The sequence below is a fragment of the Ranitomeya imitator genome, chromosome 3 (genome assembly GCF_032444005.1).
Source record: "Ranitomeya imitator isolate aRanImi1 chromosome 3, aRanImi1.pri, whole genome shotgun sequence".
NCBI classification, from domain to species: domain Eukaryota; kingdom Metazoa; phylum Chordata; class Amphibia; order Anura; family Dendrobatidae; genus Ranitomeya; species Ranitomeya imitator.
Genome location: NC_091284.1, coordinates 476,778,713 through 476,805,287, shown reverse-complemented (window position 1 = coordinate 476,805,287; position 26,575 = coordinate 476,778,713). Strand labels below are relative to the sequence as shown.

The 26,575-nt window shown below is 41.0% G+C and overlaps 1 protein-coding gene across 1 annotated transcript in view; it reads left to right on the top strand.

Annotated features, from left to right (window-relative positions):
- The window catches only part of LOC138670310 (LON peptidase N-terminal domain and RING finger protein 2-like), an 83,115-nt gene that overhangs the window by 50,973 nt on the left and 5,567 nt on the right, over positions 1-26,575 (top strand). The window contains exons 2-8 of the mRNA XM_069757528.1: positions 12,750-12,868; positions 15,084-15,206; positions 16,288-16,443; positions 17,057-17,264; positions 18,323-18,410; positions 22,377-22,491; positions 25,246-25,367. Of these exons, the coding sequence (XP_069613629.1) occupies positions 12,750-12,868; positions 15,084-15,206; positions 16,288-16,443; positions 17,057-17,264; positions 18,323-18,410; positions 22,377-22,491; positions 25,246-25,367 (931 nt within the window). The remainder of the gene's footprint in view (positions 1-12,749; positions 12,869-15,083; positions 15,207-16,287; positions 16,444-17,056; positions 17,265-18,322; positions 18,411-22,376; positions 22,492-25,245; positions 25,368-26,575) is intronic.

Genomic DNA, 26,575 nt, shown 5'->3' with positions numbered 1-26,575 from the left:
TTGTGGGGGGTTTCCACTGTTAAGGCACGTCAGGGGCTCTTTAAATACAACATGGCGTCCGATCTCAATTCCAGCCAATTTTGCATTGAAAAGTCAAATGGCACTCCTTCCCTTCCGAGCTCTGCCATGCGCTCAGTGGTTTATCCCCATATATGAAGTATCAGCGTACTCAGGACAAATTGCACAACAACTTTTGGGGTCCAATTTATCCTGTTACCCTTGGGAAAATAAAAAATTTGGGGCAAAAAGATCATTTTTTGTGAAAATTAATATGAAATTTTTTTTTACGGCTCTACATTATAAACTTCTGTGAAGCACTTGGAGGTTCAAAGTGCTCACCACAAATCTAGATTAGTTCCTTAGGGGGTCTACTTTCCAAAATGGTGTCACTTGTGGGGGTTTCCACTGTTTAGGCACGTCAGGGGCTCTCCAATCGTGACATGGGCTCCGATCTCAATTCCAGCAAATCTTGCATTGAAAAGTCAAATGGCGCTCCTTCCCTTCCGAGCTCTGCCATGTGCCCAAACAGTGGTTTACCCCCACATATGGGGTATCGGCGTACTCAGGACAAATTGTACAACGACTTTTGTGGTCCAATTTCTCCTGTTACCCTTGGTAAAATGAAACAAATTGGACCTGAAGTAAAAAAATTTTGAAAAAAAAAGTTAAATGTTCAATTTTTTTAAACATTCAATAAACTCCTGTGAAGCACCTGAAGGGTTAATAAACTTTTTGAATGTGGTTTTGAGTACCTTGAGGGGTGCAGTTTTTAGAATGGTGTCACTTTTGGGCATTTTCTGTCACATAGACCCCTCAAAGTCACTTCAAGTGTGAGGTGGTCCGTAAAAAAAATGGTTTTGCAAATTTTGTTGCAAAAATGAGAAATCGCTGGTCAACTTTTAACCCTTATAACTCCCTAACAAAAAAAAATTATGTTTCCAAAATTGTGCTGATGTAAAGCAGACATGTGGGAAATGTTGTTTATTAACTATATTATGTGATATAACTCTAATTTAAGGGCATAAAAACTAAGAGTTTGAAAATTGCTAAATTTTCATAATTTCCGACAAATTTTTGTTTTTTTCACAAATAAATGCAAGTCATATCGAAGAAGTTTTACCACTATCATGAAGTACAATATGTCACGAGAAAACAGTGTCAGAATCACCAGGATCCGTTGAAGCGTTTCAGAGTTATGACCTCATAAAGTGACAGTGGTCAGAATTGTAAAAATTGGCCCTGTCACTTAGGTGAAAACAGGCTTTGGGGTGAAGGGGTTAAAATGAGGTTCCCATGATACATTGTTGTATACTATGATTAATGGCATTTGTTGTGTCAGAAACACGTCAGGTTTTATCATGTTCCTTGGATGGATCCACTTATTTTAAAGATTGACACACAAAATATTTTGCTTTTATTTTGCCCGATGGTTGCGCTGTATCGCTCTTTTCATCCTTGTACCGTATAATACTGCCATCTGCTTAGACACATTCTCTTGGTAATGCATGTGTACGTATGGCTGTTATCTGGGAATTACGTTTTACAGGAATCCAGGCCAAGTCAGATCCCAAATTTAAGATGTCATTAAATGTTAGCTTTGAAAGAAGACAGGAGCGTTGCCTGTTTTTAGTAAAGAAGCTGCATGAGCTCTTTTAAACCAGTATTTCTAGAATATCCAGCACCTGACAGACGTACAGTACATTGAGTACGGTAATTGCAGAATGAAAATAAAATGACATTTTATAGGCTTTTTTTTCACTTTTTTTTTTTTCATGAATATTAAATATTTTTCAAATTTTTGGGGGGGCTGGGAAGGGGGTTGGACCTGCATATTGTATCAGTTATGCCACTTTCCTTAATAACATTCTAGCTCGTACAAACAGTATTCTTTTACCTACGTTTGTAAATGTCCAATCTAGAAGGGCTACTTGACTTAAAGTATGTCTTCTTCCGTTCCAGATGATTGTTGCCTCTTCATGTTTTCCTTGGAAACGTGCTTATTATCCTGCTATTCCATCTGGCACGTGTCCTGAGAAAGGAGCACTGCCTCGGCCTGGTTACCTAGAGACAGCCACTTAAGAGTCTTAGTCATCGTCCAGGGCTTTGCATGAGCGGCGGGGATCGGAATATTATCGCCATCTATAGCGCTTGGCTGTGGAAGATTACAATGTCTTTTTTCATTGGGATGGAGGTTTGGTGTCATGTGCTTGCGAGTGCTCACTCCTGACTTTTTGCTCCATGTGACATTCTGTTGTGTAACATATTTTCACAGTCATAACAAGCGACTAGGTTTCTCCAGCATTTCTCTGCATGATATCGAATGCGAAATATTGTCGTACCTACATGTAACAAGGAATATTTTGTTCTAATAGTGAATAAATCTGGCAGATGCAGCGTCCTTGGGGAAACCCTTTCACACGCTCAGTATTTGGTGAGTTTTTTTACCTCAGTATATGTAAGCCAAACCAAGGAGTGGGCGATAAGTGGTGACTACTGCTGAGCGAGTATACTCGTTAATTGAGATTTCCGTGCATGCTCAGGTGGTCTCCGAGTATTTATGAGTGCTCGAAGATTTAGTTTGTGACATCGCAGCTGCATAATTTGCGGCTGCTAGACAGCCTGAATACATGTGGGGTTGTCTATTTGTTAAGGAATCCCCACATGTGTTCAGGCTGGTCCTAGTCCAGTATATGCACCCGAGTGCAGTGCGATATTTCACACATACCCATATATACTTATATGGGTAAGAGCGATTCGAAGTTGGCATGTATTCGCAGCATTCTGCTTTTTTTTTTTTTCCTGTCCGATCGGAGCAGGAAAAAAAATGACATTGAGAACAGAAGCATAGGATTAAATTGGTGCAAATTTGTCTGATTTAATCGCAAGTGGGAGCGAGCCCTAACTTGCAGCATGCTGTGACTGTACTCAACCGTGTTATACTCTAGTATGAGCATACGCTAAAACTACTAGTCTGCAGTCACTCTGTGACTGCAGACTAAAGGCCCCTTCACATTAAGCGACGCTGCAGCGATACCGACAACGATCCGGATCGCTGCAGCGTCGCTGTTTGGTCGCTGGAGAGCTGTCACACAGACCGCTCTCCAGCGACCAACGATGCCGGTAACCAGGGTAAACATCGGGTAACTAAGCGCAGGGCCGCGCTTAGTAACCCGATGTTTACCCTGGATACCATGCTAAAAGTAAAAAAAAACAAACACTAGATACTTACCTACCGCTGTCTGTCCTCCAGCGCTGCGCTCTGCTTCTCTGCTCTCCTTCTGTACTGTCTGTGAGCCGGAAAGCAGAGCGGTGACGTCACCGCTCTGCTTTCCGGCTCACAGACAGTACAGGAGGAGTGCAGAGCACAGCGCTGGAGGACAGACAGCGGTAGGTAAGTATCTAGTGTTTGTTTTTTTTTACTTTTAGCATGGTAACCAGGGTAAACATCGGGTTACTAAGCGCAGCCCTGCGCTTAGTTACCCGATGTTTACCCTGGTTACCAGTGAAGACATCGCTGGATCGGTGTCACACACGCCGATCCAGCGATGTCTCCAGGGAGTCCAGCGACGAAATAAAGTTCTGGACTTTGTTCAGCGACCAACGATCTCCCAGCAGGGGCCTGATCGTTGGTCGCTGTCACACAGAACGATTTCATTAACGATATCGTTGCTACGTCACAAATAGCAACGATATCGTTAACAATATCGTTATGTGTGAAGGTACCTTTAGGAATCCTCACATTGTTTGTACTGCACACTGCGCTGTGAAGATTCTCCGGTGACCGCGCCGGGAACAGCAGTTATGTGACCACAATTATGCTATATGGATACTCCTGGGCAAAATCCAACTAGATCACGGCCTCGCTTAATACAAGTGTATTGAGCGAGGCCGGAAACAGTCTAGTCGGATTGTGGCCCAGAGTGTGCATATAGAATACTTGCGGCCACTTGGCCGCCGTTCCTGCCGCTGACACAGGAGAAGCCTCACAACAGTGCGCATGATGTGTGAATTCACAAGTCTGTAGTCACAACCCCTCTAACTATTTCCAACTACCGTAGTTTTTAATTTTCGTGATTTTGTTTTTTTTCTTTCCCGCGTTTTTTACAAGCTAATATTGTTTTATTTTTCCATCGACCTAGCCATTTGAGAGCTTGTTTTTTTACGAGCCAAATTGGAGTTGTGAGTGAGCAAATTAATTTTACCATATAATGTTCTGAAAATTAGTAAAAAAAAAAAAATCCACAAGAGGCCATTCCACCATTGTTTTTTGGGTTTCATTTTTACAACGTCCTTTTTACTGTTAAAATGATCTTGCAACATAATTTTTCATATCAGTATGATTACAGTGATACTAAAATTATTTTTTTTTTCTTTTCACTGGCTAAAAAAAGCTTTTTGAAAAAAAAATTGGTTTGTGTCGCCATTTTCAGATATCTATAATTTTTTTCAGTTAATAGGCCTGTTTGAGGGCTAATTTTGTTTGTGTAGCAAGCTGTGGATTTTAGTAACACCATTTTCGGGAACCTATAATGTTTTGATCTCTTTTTATTCGTTTTTTTTTTTATAAAAAAAAGGTTTAATGACCTGTTCTGGCGTTCCAATTTTTTTTTCACATTACATCGTTATAGTATGAGCTAATTATTTTTGTGTTTCAGGCCAGTCTCACACGTCCAGATAATTCCAGTACTGGAGAAAACAGTACCAGAGTTATCCGTGTCCGTTTGCTCACTTAGGCCATCAGTGTGGCACACGTGCGGCAGCCGTGTGCCGACTGAGGACCACACGGACCCTGCAGGAGACAGTGCTACAGTTAAGCGCTGTCCCCTGCTTTTGGTGTTGAAGCCGGCATTCATTCCTTCTCCCCAGCAGCGTTCGCTGGAGAGAAGGAATAAAAAATCAAGGTGTTTTTTTCCTTAAAAATAAAGTCCTGACACTAGCCAGGGACTTACACAATACTAGGCGGGTGGTTTTAATGTTACTTCTGATGAATGTGTGTTTGTAGTTATCGCCACATTTTCCATGCAGTACAACATATCCTCTTGTCCTACTATTTTGTACTTTACAGAAATGCAACATAAAGTTAATAACCTAATGTACTAGCCATAAATCATATTCAATTTGCCCGCAGAGACTATTCAAGGTCTTACAAGTTCATTCCCAGAATCGGAGCTTGTTAGCTGTTTAGGTAATTGTAGCTGTGATAGGTGGGGACCTGGCACCTGTTTTTGCCTGCAGGTTGTGATTTGTTCTCCTTAAAAAAAAAATGAAATGAAATTTACTGTGCGTACGTGAGGAAAAAGACCTTAGAAATAAACCGAGAAATATGGTAATCAGAGTGAAACGCTATTTCGTTCCAATAGATGGTAAAATAAAGAATACGTATAACCCATGTAAGGGTGGGGAAGTACACTACATAGCATCACATAGGTAGTTCAGGCATCTATTTTCTTTTTTTTTTATAAACTGCAGATATTTCATTGAACTTACAGATACTGTCATATTACCATTGAAGTACTAACAAAAGAAAAAAATACCTTGATGACTGTGAGCTGTAGGTATAGTAAGACGTTAAAAAAAGATTAGATAGTGAACAATTTATCCAGGAAAAATACCAGGACTTGAATTCGAAACGCGTTGGTGTTCTATCTTGCCGTTCTGCACTTGCTGTGCTTTTTAGCAGGAATCCAATAAACTTTAAATATTTGTAGTCATTGGATGAAGCTGGACAACACTTTTTTTTTCTAATTCGTGGATCCTGGCAAAAACTACACTGCTTAGACTGGTTTCACACATCCGCCTGCGATGTCTGGACTGGCAATAGGTTCCCTGACTGCACATTGCAGTTCATTCTTGAACCGGGAATGCTTTACATGTGAAACTGACCTTCCGCCAAGCCTGAGGTTTTTTTCCATCTGCCAATGTATTGCGTTATAAGAAAAATGTACGGTACTTCATTGGGTGATTCTTAAAACATGACGACATGTATTCGCCAGAAGGGCACATTTCTGCACAGTAAAAGCCTAAGAGTGTCATATAGACCCCATTGCTGAATAAATTGAAATATTTCTAAAATTGATCAATCTCAGACATTGACCTATGTATTTTCAAGTAACATATTTCTGCTTATGTTGATGATATTTTGAATTTGAGTGGCCTAGCCAGTCTCCAGACCTTAATCCCATAGAAAACTTGTGGAGTGAGTTGAAGCTCCGAGTTGCCAAGCGACAGCCTCAAAAATCTTAATGATTTAAAGATGATCTCCAAAGAGGAGTGGACCAGAATTCCTCCTGACTAGTGATGAGTGAATATACTCGTTACTCGAGATTTCCCAAGCATGCTCGGGTGTCCTCCGAGTATTTTTTAGTGCTCAGAGTTTTTCTTGCCGCAGCTGAATGATTTACATATTTTAGCCAGCATAAGTACATGTGGGGGTTGCCTGGTTGCTAGGGAATCCCCACATGTAATCAAGCTGGCTAACAGATGTAAATCAGGCTGGTTTCACACTTGCGTTTCAAAACGCATGGTGAGAAAACGCATGTAAACGCGTGCAAACGCTGCGTTTTTTTTGGCGCATGCGTTTTTGCATGTGGTGAAAAAAACGCGGCGTTTTGACGCGTTTACATGCGTTTTTTCATGCGTTTGCGTTTTTTAAACGCATGCAGATAAATGTGTGACAGCTGCCAATCATCAAAATACAGTAAAAACCCCACTATAAACAGAAAGAGCTAGGGGTAGGGTTAGGGGTAGGGATCCTAACCCTAACCCTAAAGGGATCCTAACCCTACCCCTAACCCTACCACTAACCCTACCCCTAACCCTACCCTTAAAGGGATTAGGGGTAGGGGTAGGGTTAGGATCCCTTTATCAATTTTATGGTGTGGGGTGGTTTATCAGTGTGTTTTTATGTTTTTTTTTTTTTTTTTTTAAACGCATGCGTTTTTAACGCATGCAAACACATGCACAAAAAAACGCATGCGTTCCCATTGACTCCAATGTGTTTTTTTACCCCAAAAAAACGCATGAAAATGCATGCGTTTTTTTGTGTCCAAAAAACGCCTCTCAAAAATACTACAAGTTGCATTTTTGAAAATGAACGCATGCAGTAAAAAAACGCATGCTATTGAAAACGCGACCAAACGCGTACACAAAAAACGCATGCGTTTTCAATGTTAAATATAGGGGAAAAAACGCATGCGGTTTTTTTGTCCAAAAAACGCTGCAGACAAAAACGCAAGTGTGAAACCACCCTCATTCAGCTGCGGCGATAAAAACTAAAACTCCGAGCACTAAAAAATACTCGGAGGACACCCGAGCGTGCTCGGGAAATCTCGAGTAATGAGTATATTCGCTCATCACTACTCCTGACATGTGCACAAACCCCATCATCAACTACAAAAATGTCTGACTGCTGTGCTTGCCAACAAGGGTTTTGCCACCAAGTATTAAGTTTTGTTTGTCACTTCAAAATGCAAATACGTTTATATAGTTTATACAGTGTGATTTTCTGGATTTTATTTTTGATATTCTATCTTTTAGTGTTTAAAAATAACCTACCCTTAAAATTATAGGCTGTTCATGTCTTTGTCAGTGGGCAAACTTACAAAATCAGCAAAAGATCAAATACTTATTTCCTCCGCTGTACAGGTCCTTCTCAAAAAATTAGCATATAGTGTTAAATTTCATTATTTACCATAATGTAATGATTACAATTAAACTTTCATATATTATAGATTCATTATCCACCAACTGAAATTTGTCACGTCTTTTATTGTTTTAATACTGATGATTTTGGCATACAACTCCTGATAACCCAAAAAACCTGTCTCAATAAATTAGCATATCAAGAAAAGGTTCTCTAAACGACCTATTACCCTAATCTTCTGAATCAACTAATTAACTCTAAACACATGCAAAAGATACCTGAGGCTTTTATAAACTCCCTGCCTGGTTCATTACTCAAAACCCCCATCATGGGTAAGACTAGCGACCTGACAGATGTCAAGAAGGCCATCATTGACACCCTCAAGCAAGAGGGTAAGACCCAGAAAGAAATTTCTCAACAAATAGGCTGTGCTGTATCAAGGCACCTCAATGGTAAGTCTGTTGGAAGGAAACAATGTGGCAGAAAACGCTGTACAACGAGAAGAGGAGACCGGACCCTGAGGAAGATTGTGGAGAAGGACCGATTCCAGACCTTGGGGAACCTGAGGAAGCAGTGGACTGAGTCTGGTGTGGAAACATCCAGAGCCACCGTGCACAGGCGTGTGCAGGAAATGGGCTACAGGTGCCGAAATGGGCTACAGAGAAGCAGCACTGGACTGTTGCTAAGTGGTCCCAAGTACTTTTTTCTGATGAAAGCAAATTTTGCATGTCATTCGGAAATCAAGGTGCCAGAGTCTGGAGGAAGACTGGAGAGAAGGAAATGCCAAAATGCCTGAAGTCCAGTGTCAAGTACCCACAGTCAGTGATGGTGTGGGGTGCCATGTCAGCTGCTGGTGTTGGTCCACTGTGTTTCATCAAGGGCAGGGTCAATGCAGCTAGCTATCAGGAGATTTTGGAGCACTTCATGCTTCCATCGGCTGAAATGCTTTATGGAGATGAAGATTTCATTTTTCAGCACGACCTGGCACCTGCTCACAGTGCCAAAACTACTGGTAAATGGTTTACTGACCATGGTATTACTGTGCTCAATTGGCCTGCCAACTCTCCTGACCTGAACCCCATAGAGAATCTGTGGGATATTGTGAAGAGAAAGTTGAGAGACGCAAGACCCAACACTCTGGATGAGCTTAAGGCCGCTATTGAAGCATCCTGGGCCTCCATAACATCTCAGCAGTGTCACAGGCTGATTGCCTCCATGCCACGCCGCATTGAAGCAGTCATTTCTGCCAAAGGATTCCCGACCAAGTATTGAGTGCATAACTGAACATTATTATTTGATGTTTTTTTTGTTTGTTATTAAAAAACACTTTTATTTGATTGGATGGGTGAAATATGCTAATTTATTGAGACAGGTTTTTTGGGTTATCAGGAGTTGTATGCCAAAATCATCAGTATTAAAACAATAAAAGACCTGACAAATTTCAGTTGGTGGATAATGAATCTATAATATATGAAAGTTTAATTGTAATCATTACATTATGGTAAATAATGAAATTTAACACTATATGCTAATTTTTTGAGAAGGACCTGTATGTGCAAGTCCCAAGCAGCGATTGTTATGATCTGCCTAGAATGTTTACATAAGGGTGCATTCAGACCTTGTAGTCAGTGTAGGTATATTGTGTACAGCACGTGCCAAGCATATCCATAGACACATTGATATCAATTTGTTTTCGCTATCAGTCATGGCTGAAAGTATTGACTCCCTTGAAATTGTTCCAGAAAATTAAGTATTTCTCCCAGAAAATTATTGCAATTACAAATTATGTCCAATTTGCCTTTTTATCTTTTTTTTTTTTGCTCTGTTTAAATACATACAAAGGTAATAAACATGTGTATAATAAAAAGTGTAATTGCAATAATTTTCTGGAAGAAATACTTAATTTTCCGGAACAATTTCAAGGGTGCCAACACTCTTCGCCTGGACTGTATGTGTATGTAAAGCAAGTAAGGCTACGTTCACATTTGCGTTGTGCGGCGCTGCGTCGGTGACGCAATGCACAACGCAAATATGAACGCATGCACAAACGCTGCGTTTTGCGACGCATGCGTCGCTTTTTGCATGGTTTTGGGCGCAGGAAAAACTGCATCATGCAGCGTTCCCTGCGCCCTGACGCATGCGCTGCAGCGACGCATGCGTCGCAAAACGCAAATGCAACGCATGTCCATGCGCCCCCATGTTAAATATAGGGGCGCATGGCGCATGCGTCGCTGCGGCTGCGCCCGATGCAGCCGGGAGCGGCGCAAATGTGAACGTAGCCTAAGAGATGAATCCATATAGTATGTGGTTTATTGTTTACTGATAAAAATTGTAAGGTCTAATTGATCAAAAAGTCACCTTAAAGAGAATCTGTCACCCAGGTTTTTGCCATGTAATCTGAGAGCAAGATAATGTAGGAGCAGAGACCCTGACTACAGCGATGTGTCACTTGCTGATTCTGTGATTTGCTGTTTCAATTCAATCACTGTTTTACCAGCAGGAGATTATCACTAGATGACAACTGTCCTTGTGCATGATAGTCCAACTCTGCCACCTGCACAGATTGGCAGCTCTGTGTCAGTCACTATATAATGTACACAGAAAGCTGTGATGTGGCGGGGTTATACACAACTCAACAACTGAGCTCAGCTAGATCTACAGCAGCATATACTGTGATTCTATCATAACTGCTGCACCCGATAAACTAAGTGATGCATCGCTGGAATCGGGGTCTCTGTACCTCATGCTTCTGTCAGATTACATGACAAACCCCCTTCTGACAGATTCCCTTTCCTGGATGACATAGTATTTGCCCAATCACTATAAATAAGGTTTTACCAATTAGCAAATAGACTTTTTATTCTATCACATCTGAAAATTCTTCTCATTGCCAGGTAAACACTGAGCCACTATGTGTAGAAATGTTCGTGACCAATCTTGTTAAATATTTTGACCTCCTATAAAATGGAAGCACAAAGTAACGCTGCTGATGCAGTACCTAGTAAATATAGGGCGGCTTGCCCTGCGGAGAGCCTATTGATCGTGAAGAATGGCCCTGATTCTGCTGCCTGCTCCACATAATGGGAAAGCAGGCGTCTATTTTTAGCTAGAACAGAAGCGTGTGAACCGTGTCGCTATTATACATTGTTCCTTAATCATGTTTTGAAAGTAAAGTAACTGAGGAATAAAGGCTATTTAAAGATATAGATAATGCATGTTCCAGAATCTACACCGTATCAGACTACAGTATTATTATTATTTTTTATTATAGCGCCATTTATTCCATGGCGCTTTACATGTGAGGAGGGGTGTACATAATAAAACAAGTACAATAATCTTAAACAATACAAGTCACGACTGGTACAGGAGGAGAGAGGACCCTGCCCGCAAAGGCTCAATCTACAAGGGATGGGTGAATAAGACATGTAGCTGAAAGTATCTGTGCTGATATTGATCATCCTACAAACCTTCCAACTTGTAGCATGTCCATTCTGTTGCAGATTGCCCATGGATGACATTTGTGGCCAAACTACGGCACAAGCCTTGCTTTTTGTGACTCTGGCATAATTCTCCTCTTCTGATCCTATTTTATCTTATATTACAATTCAAATTGAAAAATGTAAAATAATAAATCTTCTTTATGTGCCATGCCCTTCTACCTACTCTTCACGGTCCTACCTGCTTCTGTAAGCCATCTGTCCGTAGCAGAAGCTTACCTGCTTCCGTAGAAGGAAAAAAAGTGTGCGAAGTCTGGACTCCTTGGCTGTGCCCTACTTCACAGTCCCGATCTAGCTGATCAATGGAGTATTATTTCTACAAACAGGATTGTTTTAGTAGCATCCTGCGAACTGACAAACAGTGGAGTTAACGTGAATTGCCTCACACTTGTGCTTCTTCAGGGGGATAAGCCTCCCCTGAGTAAGCAATGGGTGAAACTTGTGTTAAGTCTATCCTCTCTTTTCCCCCCACCATGTGATGCTCCTGTTCGCCGTGGTGGCAGTTTACTGCTACTGGATCTATGCTTTCCTATTGTTGGTTCACTGTTAAGAGATTTTGTGAAATCCTTTTTTCACTCGTCCATTGGTTATGATTGTGTTTTGATTATTTGGTTTTATTCTTCCATGAATTAGGATATTGGGGTGACAGCCGGATGCTTAATCCTGGGTCATATATGTCTCCTTTTAATTATACTTTTGTATAATCTGTAAAGATCTTGGCTGTTTATTTGCTATGTACTCCTAATCCTTGTAGTTTTCTTTAGACGTATAAGGAAATGCTGTGGTTACATTTGCCATCTAAATGAGTACATATTTAATAACTATGTATACATGCAAACAGACTTTGTAATTAATTATGTTAATAGGAGGATTACGCATTTTGCATAGAGTTTATTTGGATATACTGTTGTGACCCATTTATTTGCTTCTCAGTTTGCTACAATCATCTAGCATAGCGCCATTGTCTTTTGGAAATCAGAACAGGGTCAGAAATTGACCTCCTCTCCTATTGCGGCAATACACAGCTGCTTTTTTTCCCCATGCTTTAAACTTAAGCCCTGCATATTCATGGCAAAGATGCTTGGAATAAAAAAGTCCAGTTAAACCATCTTATTACCTATCCACTGGAAATGTAATGACTTACTGATTGGTGGGCATCCCACACTGACCAACAGATTGGGGAATTTTTATTTCTGATAGGGAACACAGTAAGTTGGACTCCTGAATGCCAGTCCATTTATTCTTTATGGGACTGCCAGAAAATGTTCGGTGATTAGGAGCCCATAGAGAATGAATGAAGCAGAGGTAGAGCATGTATACTACTGCTCCAGTGGGTCAGTTCATAAGTTTTCTTCACTGGACAGCCCCTTTAAGTGCCATCCTTCTCTGGATTGGCATGGGTCTCAGGTATTGTACGGCCACCAATCAGTATGTTATGTTATATCCGAGATGGGAATATCCCTTTAACACCAAATATCTGCATTGCTTTTGCCTAAAAACTAATACTAAATTTAATAAAACGGTTTAAGGTGATAAGACAATAATTAATAATCACATGTAAATTACACATTACCAGGAAAATTAAACAACATTGTTTTTCTTTTCTTCAGCTCCCCGTGACTCGCTATTAACAGTACAAAGAGCTCAGCTCTACTCAGCCATGAAGAACTTCAAGCAAGCCCTTAATGATGCTGATACCGTCTGCAGAAAACAGCCCCTCTGCTCTAAGGTAAATGGGTGGCATCACAAGAAAACTTCACTTCTAGACGAAATGCAGAAAAAAGCTCTAAAGTAACAAAAAATGTATGAACTTGAATGAAGTTCCTTTATATACTAAATGAGGCCAGAAACAGAAGTCTTAAGAATTAGGAAATGCCTCTGACCAGAAAGCTGTAAGTGTATTCCCACCTAAGACATGTATGGGATATCTACGGGATGTGTGTGGAGATATGTATGGGATATCCATGGGATGTGTGCCGAGACATGTATAGGATATCCATGGGATGTGTACGGAGACATGTATGGGACATCTACAAGATGTGTGCGGAGACCTGTATGGGATATCCATGGGATGTGTGCGGAGACATGTATGGGATATCCACAGGATGTATGCGGAGACATCTATGGGATATCCACGGGATGTGTGCGGAGACGTGTATGGGATATCCACGGGATGTGTGCGGAGACTTGTATGGGATATCCACAGGATTCTGTGCGGAGACATGTATGGGATATCCACGGGATGTGTGTGGAGACATGTATGAAATATCCACGGGATGTGTGTGGAGACATGTATGGGATATCCACGGGATGTGTGCGGAGACCTGTATGGGATATCCACGGGATGTGTGTGGAGACATGTATGGGATATCCAAGGGATGTGTGCGGAGACTTGTATGGGATATCCACGGGATGTGTACGGAGACATGTATGGGATATTCACGAGATGTGTGCAGAGACCTGTATGAAATATCCACGGGATGTGTGCAGAGACATTTATGGGATGTCCGCGGGATGTATGCGGAGACCTCTATGGGATATCCACGGGATGTATGCGGAGACATTTATGGGATGTCCATGGGATGTATGCGGAGGCCTCTATGGGATATCCACTGGATATATGCGGAGACATCTATGGGATATCCACTGGATGTGTGCGGAGACATGTATGGGATATCCACTTGATGTATGCGGAGACATGTATGGGATGTCCACGGGATGTATGCGAAGATATTTATGGGATATCCACTGGATGTATGCGGATCCCTCCATGACTCTGATAGAAAGGCTACTTATTTGTTCATTCGGCGGTCCCAGGCTGCCTCACCCGGCGTAATGGGTGTCTGAGAAACTCCAGTCCGGTGACCAATATGGGACGTGCCATGCCATGTGAACTGCTTTTTCATGTATGTAATGATTTGAGCCATTTTTTTTATTCTGTTATTGACATGCATCATACTTTTTGGATTGTAGGACATGCCATACTATAAGATACACTGCAGGTTTAGGTTTAGACAGAACATAGAAAAATCACAATTCTAGCTAATTTAAACTTCCCTAGTGGTATAAATATGTGGTGGGGGTCAATATTACTAATTTTAATGCACTAAGGTAGAAGAATACAGCAAAAAAGGGGCAGCAGTGCTTACCTGCTGAGGTCTCCGAACAAATGCACTCTCAGGATTCTGCAAACCCATGTAGTAAAGATGGCGGCAACACAGGTGCAATACTGGTGAGACAACAACTCGCAGCCTACCAAGTCATGGAGGGGGTCAATGCCGCTTTTGTGCAATGTAATATTAAGCAATCACCCCCACCTCATCATCACTGTCCCCACTGGTGCTCACTATCTAAATTGGAGTGCGGGATAAAACTGGAGAACCCAGAGAAAACCCCTGCAAACACGGGGAGAACATACAAACTCCTTGCAGATGTTGTAATTGGTGGGATTTGAACCCAGGACCCCAGTAGTGCAGGACTATAGTGCTAACCACTGAGCCACCATGCTGTGTGAATCTAATTTTTTGCAGTTTCCTAGCATGAGCATTATTGTTCCAAAAACCCACTGTTGTTTTTTTTGTTTTTCTTGTTGAAAATATGTGCCCTAGTTAACCCAGTGCTTTACTATACTATAATCATAATTAAAGAGACAGCGCAGGATGAAGAATACTACAACATACATTCCGCAGATTGTCTCACCAATGGTAACAGAGTCCCAGATCTCATGATGTGCAGCATCACCATCTTCTATGATACATTTTTATCCCTGTATTATTTTGGATAGCAGTGCATCATTAGTACAGTTTCTTGTCTCCGGAGAACATGATGTCCTTTGCTGTTAGTTTAATCCTGTGTGCCAGTTTAATAGAGAGGATTATTTTTAGAAAGCATGGTACAAGATGCTTGGTTAATCGCTGTTAAAGCATGTCACGTTGTGTATGCAGGGACGTTATGTGAAGGCACAAGCGCTGTCTGGACTGGGGAGAACGGAGGAGTCGTTGAAGGAGTTTCTGCATTGTGTTGCCTTAAACCCTGAATGGAGTTCAGTGAAGGCAGAAGCACAAAAGGTAGAATTTAGCGCGCCACGCTTTTTTCTGTGCATCTCCAATGATTTTGGTTATCCAGCTCATTCATTTTATTAGTTTGTGACTAGTACATACTTTGTAAAACCAGGGCTGTGGAGTCGGTAAGCTAAACCTCCTCAATTTCCATGACTCCGACTCCACCAAAATGGACTCCGACTCCACAGCCCTGTGTAAAATTTTATATGGACTGGTAATCAATAGTCCTGGGTTTCTAAAATATAACTATAGCTCATTGATGGTCCATGGATCTGATCAGACCCTCACCTTTAAAAGGTTTATCCAGTACTAAGTTTTTAGGCCCATAGTAAAAACAAACTAGGCAGTTAGTTGCTACCTACCCGGTGCCGATCTCTGCTGACATAGAGCAGTCACAGACCACTCCTGCCAGTGATTTTGCAGCTTCCGCCGATGTCATGTCGACAGAGCAGCATCTTTTCGTTTGGTGTGCTTTGCTGATGGGGCATGACTGTCGATGTCATGCTGATTGATAGCCAGATCCAGCGGGGAGCCAGCTGTTAATCATCATGTCTGTAATTATGCCCCATCAACAGAGCAGATTAGAAGAGAAAGAGCTGCTCTGTCTACATGTTGACAACGGAAGCCGAAAGAGCTGCTCTGTTGATGTTGAGCAGCTGTATCAGGTCAGAAGTGGACGGTGCCCCCTTTTTGCTTGCACCGAGTAGAACTGGCAGGTAGTGAACAACTGCCTGCTTGCTAGTTTTTAGGCCCATGTTAGAAAAAATAGTCCTTGATAAATCCTTTAATTGAACAATGCAATGAAGCAAACAAATGCAGAAGGTGTAGCTGTATATATATTTTTTTTTTTACATTTTTAATATACGGTATGTGCTTATTTTCCTTAAATGTAGAAGAGAAATGCACCTTGAACTAGGTACGATTTGTTCATGTGCCTTGTTAAGGTTTTATATACGTTGGGAAAATAGGTTTGGACATGACCTTTACCTTTGACATAAATTAATCCTATTGGTAACTGTAAAATTTTATCCACAAACTCATTTAATAAGATGCAACTTGAAAATATTTTTATTATTTTTACCCTCAGCTGATATGTGAAATGCTGTTTCCGGACTTTGAAAATGTCCAGGCCAGTTTTGCTGTCCGCGCACAAGCTCCATATACGAGATTAAAGCCGGTCTCCCTAAATGATCCAAGCAGTTCTCCTTCTGTGGATGATGTGTGTCTGCCAGGAGGCTCAAAGGTAAATGCATTGATTTCTATAGTAATTCACTATTTTTACTGCTGATTAACAACACCATGGCCGATTCATCAAGATCAGCGATGTTCACGGCGGTCTTGATGAGGGGCGTGTTACACTCAGACGCTCTTGATTCATTCATTAGGAGGTGCTCGCTTCTTAATAAATTAGGCGCATCTGAAAATTAGTGCCTTGCCATAAATCTTACTACAGTCAGTGACAGGAGTAAGATTTCTGGTATAAGGTACACCGCAGCTCGTCCCTCATCAGCTACGCCCATTTTAGCTCAAGAATGTTGCAGCTTTGCAAAGTATATTATGCCATAATCTTAGTGTAATCACTTTGATGAATTAGTGCCGATATCTATTTATTCTTTTCTGTCCACTTGCAGTGTAATTTCCCAAACCAACATTTTAGAATCAATTTCATTGCAAGGCAGGTAAAGCGTGTGCGTATAGTGTATACCAAGATCAGCCTCTAAGGCACCCCACAGTATCTGATTACAATACATCAATCATAATCATTGGAAATAGGGTTAATATTTTGTATAAATTTAGGCTACAGCCAGGACTGACATGAGGTATTACTAACATTTGCGGTTTTGTGTTCTTGACAGGACCCGGTGTTCAGACTAACCAAAGCCTCGTTTCAAATAAAAAATGTTCTAGACTGTCCTGATATTTGTGATCCGTCGGATGACAAAACAACAAAGTCCCTCGGAAGTGTTCTCTCTTGCCTTCCTGGAGTAGGTATTAAGAGAAAACGTGCCAGCATCTCTGAAGATGTTCACAGTATTGAGCTCCCTGCCAAAGCCATCAGGAATGGTAAATAAAAGAAACATCGTTCGATATCCTACAACAAAATGTTAACTTAACTTTCTAATAAAAAGGCTTGTCCAACTTAGAAAAAAAAAAGACAAAAGCCAGGTAATGTTATAAAACAACAAATTAACTTATACCTACCAATTTAGTTTTCAATGATCCAGAAGGAAATGTTCTCCAGAAACAAAGGGAAGTAGTTAAAACTTAGACGAGTTTTTATACCCGAAACGCGTCAGCTGTATGGTTTGTTGTTTTGTTTTGTTTTTTTATATGTGCGCATTCTCCCAATTTAATTATCGTATACTTAAAGGCTAAATTTTAACTACTTCCCTTTGGTGCTGGAGAACTTGCCTTTTTGGATAATTTGAGAGCGACCTGGAAGCCAGACCACAGACTGTCTACTGTGGAAGACTCCTGGGATACTGATTAGTGATGAACACAAGTGCTCGTTACTCGGGGTTGCCTAGGGTGCTTGGGTTTGCTCCGAGTATAGCGGGTGCTCGAGTAACATGTTCGATCCCCCGCAGCCACATGTTTCACAGCTGTTAGACCACCACAAAACACGCGGGGATTGCCCATGTTTGCCAGGCAATACCTGCTTGTTTTGTGGCTGTTCAACAGCGGGGACTCGAACATGTCACTCGAGCACCCACCATATTCAGTGCATACCCGAGCACCCTAGGCAACCCCGAGTAACGAGCGCTTGCCTTCATCACTAATACTTATCTCTAACACATACAGAGCTTAATTGACACTTTTCCTATTTTTTGTATATTACCAGCTCAGCCTGTCAGTCCGGCATCAGCGCTATATTGGTCTATGCTGGGACTGAAAATGATGATGTCCCGTGATGATCAAGTGAAAGCTTCGTTGGTCATCTGGCCATTTTTTTATTTTTTTTTAAAGCTTGACAACCTTTCCAACTACTATATAAGCCCAATCAAGAAGTGTAGTTTTGCCAATATAACTCGCAGTCTCTAGCAGTTAAATAAAAGTTAAAAAAAAAACTATATATAATGAATACAAATCTATTTTCACATACCGCTCTATTTGTTCCACAGATGCTGAGCCTACCTCACACTCAGCAGTTCGAGAGATCCCCAAAGAGTTGGTGGATTCTTCAGATTTTGAGTGTTCTCTCTGCATGAGGTATTGTTTCACAAGTTCTTGTAACGTAGCCTTTAGGCTGTGTGCACACGTTGCAGATTTTTTGCGTTTTTTTCACTATAAAAACCCTATAAGACCGCAAAAAAGCAGCATACATTATGCATTCCATCATTTAGAATGCATTCCGCAATTTTTGTGCACATGATGCGTTTTTTTCCGCAAAAAAAAACGCATCGCGGTTAAAAACACAGCATGTTTATTAATTTTTCGGATTTTTTATGGATTTCCCACTATATAATGCATTGGGAAATGTCTGGAAAAATCCGCAAAAAAAAAACGCACCAAAAACGCGCAAAAAAACCTGTTTTTCTCAGGAAATTTCTGCAAGAAATCCTGAACGTGTGCAGATAGCCTTAATGTAGACAACAATGTAACACAGGCGGTGATATATGTTGTAAATGTTCTGCTGGATTACTTGTATTATGAAACACAGTCCTGAGAAAATTATGCAGCAAAAAACGTCAAATACAATATTAAATACACACTACCACTTCAATAAAGTGTAGAAAAGACGAAGTAAGCAAATATTAAAACATAATGAATTTTATTAAATGTAATTTTTTAAAATAACGTGATAAAATACCAAAACAAGCTACTAGAGCCACACAGAAGAAGAACACACTGAAGAGGAGACCTATGGACAGTGCCAAAAAAAACATTTATATTACAGGCATGATTAAGGATTATGCCAAAAATTCATGAAACACCCATACGCACCTATGCATGCACCGTATGCACCTATGGTATTTTATCACATTATTTTAAAAAATTATCTTATATATAATTGCCTAGAATACTACTTCCTGCAATTTGTGCCAACTTCCGTCCGGAGCTAATGTCCGGAGCTAATGTCCGGAGCTAATGTCCGGAGATAAGTGACGTCAACAGTGTCCAGTGTCTGATTGGTTGCCGCCTGCTGCGAGCGACCAATCAGAAACGTGCCGTACTGTGACACACTCCGCCCGCCATTTTGGTGTGATTTTTGAATTTTTACCTCACAGCAAGTTTCTACTGCGTGGAGGCGGGCCCAGTGACGTTGCTCTTCAAGCTCCTGCCGAATTTCAAGTATATATGGATTCTAGACTCCCGATTCTTTAGAATCGGGCTGCCATCTAGTATTTAATAAAATTCATTATGTTTTAATATTTGCTTACTTTGTCTTTTCTACACTTTATTGAATTACTTGTATGTATTGGTTCCACAGATTATAGTTGTCAAATGTAACAGGTCTTAAGAAAAAAAAATTTGATTCTGGGAAAAATATCTACATATATCTACATGCTACTGAGAAGCAAATCTCCCGTAGCTGGAAAGGTTTCATTTAAAAGCTGGTTTGCCATTAGTCTCAGAGAGCTATATACAGTAATAGCTGTCAATATAGCTGTATTCTACATGTCAATTAGCTGGCTGTATTCTAGAGAGAATTCTGCTGTAGCTTGTGGAATATGTGTTAAGGTACCGTCACACTTAGCGACGCTGCAGCGATACCGACAACGATCCGGATCGCTGCAGGGTCGCTGTTTGGTCGCTGGAGAGCTGTCACACAGACCGCTCTCCAGCGACCAACGATGCCGGTAACCAGGGTAAACATCGGGTAACTAAGCGCAGGGCCGCGCTTAGTAACCCGATGTTTACCCTGGTTACCATCCTAGAAGTAAAAAAAAACAAACACTACATACTTACCTACAGCCGTCTGTCCTCCAGCGCTGTGCTCTGCACTCCTCCTGTACTGTCTGTGTGAGCACAGCGGCCGGAAAGCAGAGCGGTGACGTCACCGCTCTGCTTTCCGGCTGACCGACGCTCACAGCCAGTACAGGAGGAGTGCAGAGGACAGACGGCTGTAGGTAAGTATGTAGTGTTTGTTTTTTTTACTTTTAGGATGGTAACCAGGGTAAACATCGGGTTACTAAGCGCGGCCCTGCGCTTAGTTACCCGATGTTTACTCTGGTTACCAGTGAAGACATCGCTGAATCGGTGTCACACACGCCGATTCAGCGATGTCTACGGGGAGTCCAGCGACGAAATAAAGTTCTGGACTTTCTTCCCCGACCAGCGACAGCACAGCAGGGGCCTGATCGCTGCTGCCTGTCACACTGGACGATATCGCTAGCGAGGACGCTGCAACGTCACGGATCGCTAGCGATATCGTCTAGTGTGACGGTACCTTTACTGTACGGATATTTATGCCTGGTCTTTGTTATAGAGTGGGGGAAAAAAGTATTTAGTCAGCCACCAATTGTGCAAGTTCTCCCACTTAAAAATATGAGAGAAGCCTGTAATTGACATTATAGGAAGACCACAAATATGAGAGTCAAAATGAGAAAAGAAATCCAGAAAATCACCTTGTCTGATTTGGCAAGATTTATTTAGCAAATTATGGTGGAAAATAAGTATTTAGTCATTAACAAAAGTTCATCTCAATATTTTGTTATAAGCATGCCAAAACTTAAAGAAAAATAGTTTTAAAAATATAAAAAAAAATAAAAGTTTAAATCACTCCCCTTGCGCCCTATTCAAATTAAAAAATTTAAAAAAAAATCAAACCTACACATATTTGGTATCGCCGAGGTCACAATCCCCCGATCTGTCAATAAAAAAAAAAGGATTAGCCTGATCGCAAAACGGCGTAGCGAGAAAAAAATTGAAAACGCCAGAATTTTTTTGGTTGCCGCGACATTGCATTAAAATGCAATAATGGGCGATCAAAAGAACGTATCTGCACAAAAGTGGTATCTTTAAAAATGTCAGCTCGGCACACAAAAAATAAGCCCTCACCCAACCCGAGATCACGAAAAATGGAGACGCTACAGGTATCGGAAAATGGCGCCATTTTTTATTTTTTTTCCAAACTTTGGAATTTTTTTTCACCACTTAGATAAAAAAGGAACCTAGACATGTTTGGTGTCTATGAACTTGTTATAACCTGGAGAATCACATTGGCAGGTCAGTTTTAGCATTTAGTCAATCTAGCAAAAAAGCCAAACAAAAAGCAATTGTGGGATTGCACTTTTTTTGCAATTAGCAAAGCAAAAAATAAACTTTCTTACCCTGTGACCACACAGATGCATGATGTTACATCAATATGGACACTGCTTTATTAATGTCATGCTGAACATCAAACTAAGGAAGTAGGAAAGCCAGTAAGCATAAGAGTATGTGCACACATTAAGATTTGCTGCAGACATTACTACATCAAAAACGTGTCTCTGGCAGGAAAGAGGTTGCCTAGAAAATGCGTTGGGTTTTGTTTTTTTTTTTTCATTTTTTCACATTCAATAGAATGCAAATCTGCAAGGAAAGAATATACAACATATTCATGAGATTTCAGAAATCTTTCACTTTACTGGGATAGTAAAATAATGTCTGCAGCAAAACCGCGACTTGTGAACATACTCTTATAGGAGCTTTTTACTTTTCAGCAGGTTACTATAATATTTTGTTCTGATACCCCATAACCCCACACTAATGATATTAACAAAAATAAATGGAATCTGGGAGTTTGAATTCCTAAAAAAGAACCTTTAAAAGATTATAGAAAAAAAAAGATAAAGTAATATAACATCTTTGGATCACAAGTGCGGGTAAACTCTGGCCGCAATGTGCTGTGGACCTCCCAGACGCTAAAATGCCTATTATTGGACACATTTTGCAAAAGGAAGTATGTGTGTATATGTAATAATGAACTTGTACATAAAGCAGGCAGCACAAAATAAATCCTGTCCTATATAGATTCTCCATTGGTTCTGAAGCAACAGCGCCACCATCTGATAGAACATAGATCTCATTATATATACTATCAGGGTTAAATAACAGCAGGTTTTTCTGTGTCATGCTGATACTGGGGAGATTATCATCTATCATCATCCTCAGTCATGCTCGGTTACAGCTAGGGTTGCACATATATAATTAGCCTGCATTTACATTTTCTATCTGCTTTTATTTGTTCAGGTTATTTTATGAGCCTGTAGCCACCCCATGTGGGCACACATTCTGCCTCAAATGCCTTGAACGTTGTCTGGACCACAACCCTCACTGTCCCCTCTGCAAGGAAAATTTGTCACAGGTGAGTTCATCATTTTATACAGGTATTGGTGTGCCAGGGGAAATAAACAATTTATTATGGACACCCACAGGCATTGGTGCAGAGATTTTACGTCACTACAAGCTGTTACACCAGATTAGCCCTAAAGCATGTCGGTGCAGGAGGCTCCAGAAACTCGTGGGAATTTATGTCCTGAAGTTACAGACGGCTTCTCAAACAATTAAAGAAATGATAGTCCTGTAATGCATACACAGTCAGGCTTGGACTGGCCCACAGGAGAACCGGAGAATCCTCTGGTGGGCTCCTGTGCCCTCTTTTATGAACAGTGATTGGCACGACATACTTGAATAAGATTCTGCCATTGAATGTACATAGTGATTCATTTACCAATCTTCACAGTTAATTATTATATAAATTTGTGATTGAGGACAATGGCACATTTGCATGTAGCTGAAAAGTGGGGCCCTGAAGTTGGTTACTGTTGGGCCCTCAGCACCCCAGACCGACATTGTATGCTTGAAACCTAGTTAGTGGCCATTCCTACAGTCAAAATTAAAGGGAACATGTCACCCCCAAAATCGCGGGTGAGGTAAGCCCACCGGCATCAGGGGCTTATCTACAGCATTCTTTAATGCTGTAGATAAGCCCCCGATGTATCCTGAAAGATGAGAAAAAAAGGTTAGATTATACTCACCCAGGGGCGGTCCCGCTGTTGGTCCGGGTCCGGCGCCTCCCATCTTCATCAGATGACGTCCTCTTCTGGTCTTCACGCTGCGGCTCCGGCGCAGGCGTACTTTGTCTCCCCTGTTCAGGGCAGAGCAAAGTACTGCAGTGCGCAGGGGCTGGGCCTCTCTGACCTTTCCCGGCGCCTGCGCACTGCAGTACTTTGCTAAATTTGTTTCTAAAGTAACTTTATTATTTTACTAATTTAGCTTTTTTTTTTTTTTTTTTATAAAAATTGTATTAAGATTTTTGCAAATTGCCTATATACAAAAATATAATAAATCAGGCAAGAATTTTGCTCCCATCACTCCAACCTGTCCAGAGGATGTGAGAGGAGAGAAAAAAAGGGGGAGATAAAGACCCATGCCTGCAATGAGGGGCCTGAACCAAGATCACCTTAATAAAGGAATATTGTGCCTGAAGTCTGTGCTGTTATAAATTGAAGCTTTCTCTTATCTATAACTACTGCTAGTGAAGCTCAGCCACAGTTGAAAGGAAAACTCTGTCGAATAAGTGCTTGGATATAATGACTGATCTGAGCAGTAGCAACAACCACCTTGAGAGAGACAAATGGCGCTCAATAGCATCTCCACTTTTCAGGAAATGGGGCTGAGTCATTCTGGCTTATATATATATATATTTTTTTTTTTACCCCGTCTACTGATCAAATTCATTTTCTTTATATTTTGATAGATCAGACATTTCGGTATGCAGCGATACCAAATATGTGTAATTTTTGTTATTGCTTTATTTTGAATGGAGCAAAAGGGGGGTGATTTGAACTTTTATATTTTGAAAAAAATTTTTTTTTTCTACTGGTTTCAATAGTCCCTTTAGAAGACGTGAAGCTGCAATCATCCAATCGCCTGAGCTATGCTTAGCATTGCTCCAGCACTTCTGTGTGTATCATAAATCATGATCTATGAACACCGATCAGGTCAGCTGTCATGTGCAGGGAAAGATGCGAGCTCCGAGTCTGCATTACAGGCAGGGAAGACAACCTTAGACGTACCTATACATCCAATGTTGTGAAGTGGTTAGCCTGCAAATACAGGCTAACATTAGGAATGTACCCAACCATCGCATTGAAAGTGTGGGACCCAGGGGAAAATGCTTCAAAACACTTTTAAAGGGAACCTGTCACCCCCAAAATCGAATGTGAGCTAAGCCCACCAGCATCATGGGCTTATCTACAGCATTCTGTAATGCTGTAGATAAGCCCCGATGTATCCTGAAAGATGAGAAAAAGGTTATATTATACTCACCCAGGGTTCCGGTTCTGGTCTGATGGGTGTCACGGTCTGGTCCGGGGCCTCCCATCTTCTTATGATGACGTCCTCTTCTTGTCTTCACACTGCGGCTCCGGCGCAGGCGTACTTTGTCTGCCCTGTTGAGGGCAGAGCAAAGTAGTGCAGTGCGCAGGCACCGGGAAAGGTCAGAGAGGCCCAGCGCCTGCGCACTGTAGTACTTTACTCTGCCCTCAACAGGGCAGACAAAGTACGCCTGTGCCGGAGCTGCAGCGTGAAGACAAGAAGAGGACATCCTATGAAGATAGGAGGCCCCGGACCACGACGCCCATTGGATCGGACCGCCCCCCCAGGTGAGTATAATCTAACTTCTTTTTCTCATCTTTCAGGATACATCGGGGGCTTATCTACAGCATTACAGAATGCTGTAGATAAGCCCCTGATACCGGTGGGCTTAGCTCACCCTCGATTTTGGGGGTGACAGGTTCCCTTTAAAGTCTCTTCCTATTTTATAAATATTGTAAAACCGCTTTGCTGTTGATATGTTCAGTCATTTGAGCATTTTTTCCGCTTTTAAGTTTTGAATGACACCTAATGCGAATATGCGTGTCACTTCTATGAACCGACTTCAGATGAAATCCGCTTCAATCTAGGCGCTGTCCAGTCAAATTTTCAATGTTTTCTATCAGACCTGAGAGACTTTTGCTTGTGAATAGGTTGTGTAGTTGAGTTCCTACAGTCTGCCAATATGGATGTGATAGCATTAATAATGCTAATTCTATCATTTCTACTTGTGTTCATCTAGTTCCTCGCAAGTAGAACTTACAAGAAGACTCTTCTGACAGAAGAACTAATAATACGTTACCTACCAGAAGAGCTAAATGAGCGAAAGAAACTGCACGATGAGGAGATTAAGGAGTTATCAAAGTAAGTGTTGTGATTGAACAAAGCGTGTGCGTGACCCAGCCAAATGGCTTTTAGTCACAATGTAAGTCATATTGTAAGAAATCACATACCCCGTTAGCCTTATGATTTGTGTGCTGACATCGGTATATTTACCAAATTGGTAGAGACTGCCTATGCATGAGGGAAATTGATTCAGAATGGGACAGTTACCTACAGTAATATTTTTTTATAATATCAATGTACCAAAAATCTTAGAATATGAACTTCTGTTCTTTTTATTGAAGCAATCAAAAAGCTGTTTTTTTAGAGCTCTTATTGAAGTCAGTAGGTGGAGAATATGGAAAAGACTTCAAAAAGCAGTACATCATGATCCTTGGGCTCCCCCTGTCAGATCTTACTTCCCGCTGACAGCACAGTCACAGCCCTGGGGAATGCTCTGCAGTGACACCATTAGCTCCTTGCATGCTATGATCAATAACAATCACAGAAAGTAAAGAGCTTGACAGCAGGAGATTGCTGCCGCTGTTACTCCATTACCTCCCTGCAGTAGGATTGTGGGGAGCTGATTTTTGCCCTGGCATCCAAAGGCCTAACACTGGCCTACGTATCTGCCATAGACCAAATCCTAATAGATGTTGCTACAGGCATTATCTGTTAGACTGCTTGTCTGCATAACTTTGACAGGCTAGATAATGAAGAGCACAGGGATGCATATTCAATGTCCTATGTGGGTCTAATTAAAAAAAAAAATTAATCCTATTTTTCTGAAAAAAAAAAAATGTAATGACTAGTACAATTTTTAAAATTTAGAATCTTTTTATTCCACACTGTGAATGTCACACACAAAAAAAAGAATATGAAAAGCTACAAAAGATTTGCAATTTTGTTCACCTTTCCTCACATAAAATGTATAAAGTGATTAAAAAGTGTTCTGGACCCAAAAGTGATACCAGTGAATCCCAAGGTCTCATAGAGCTTAATAAAAATTAGGCAATATGCTGTATGTACCCCAAAATGGTACCACTGTCAAATACAACACATCCACCAAAAAAATTTGATGAACTTCAATTAATGATGAAATTAATGAACACAGGCAATATTTCATTTTACTTAAAGTATTTTTGTACACCATCCTCTATGCATTCATAGGCTTAATGAGTCTTTCAGCTCCATCAGTCCCATCTGCCATAGTTGGTTAGATGGGGAGGTGTTGTACTGTTCAGTAGGCT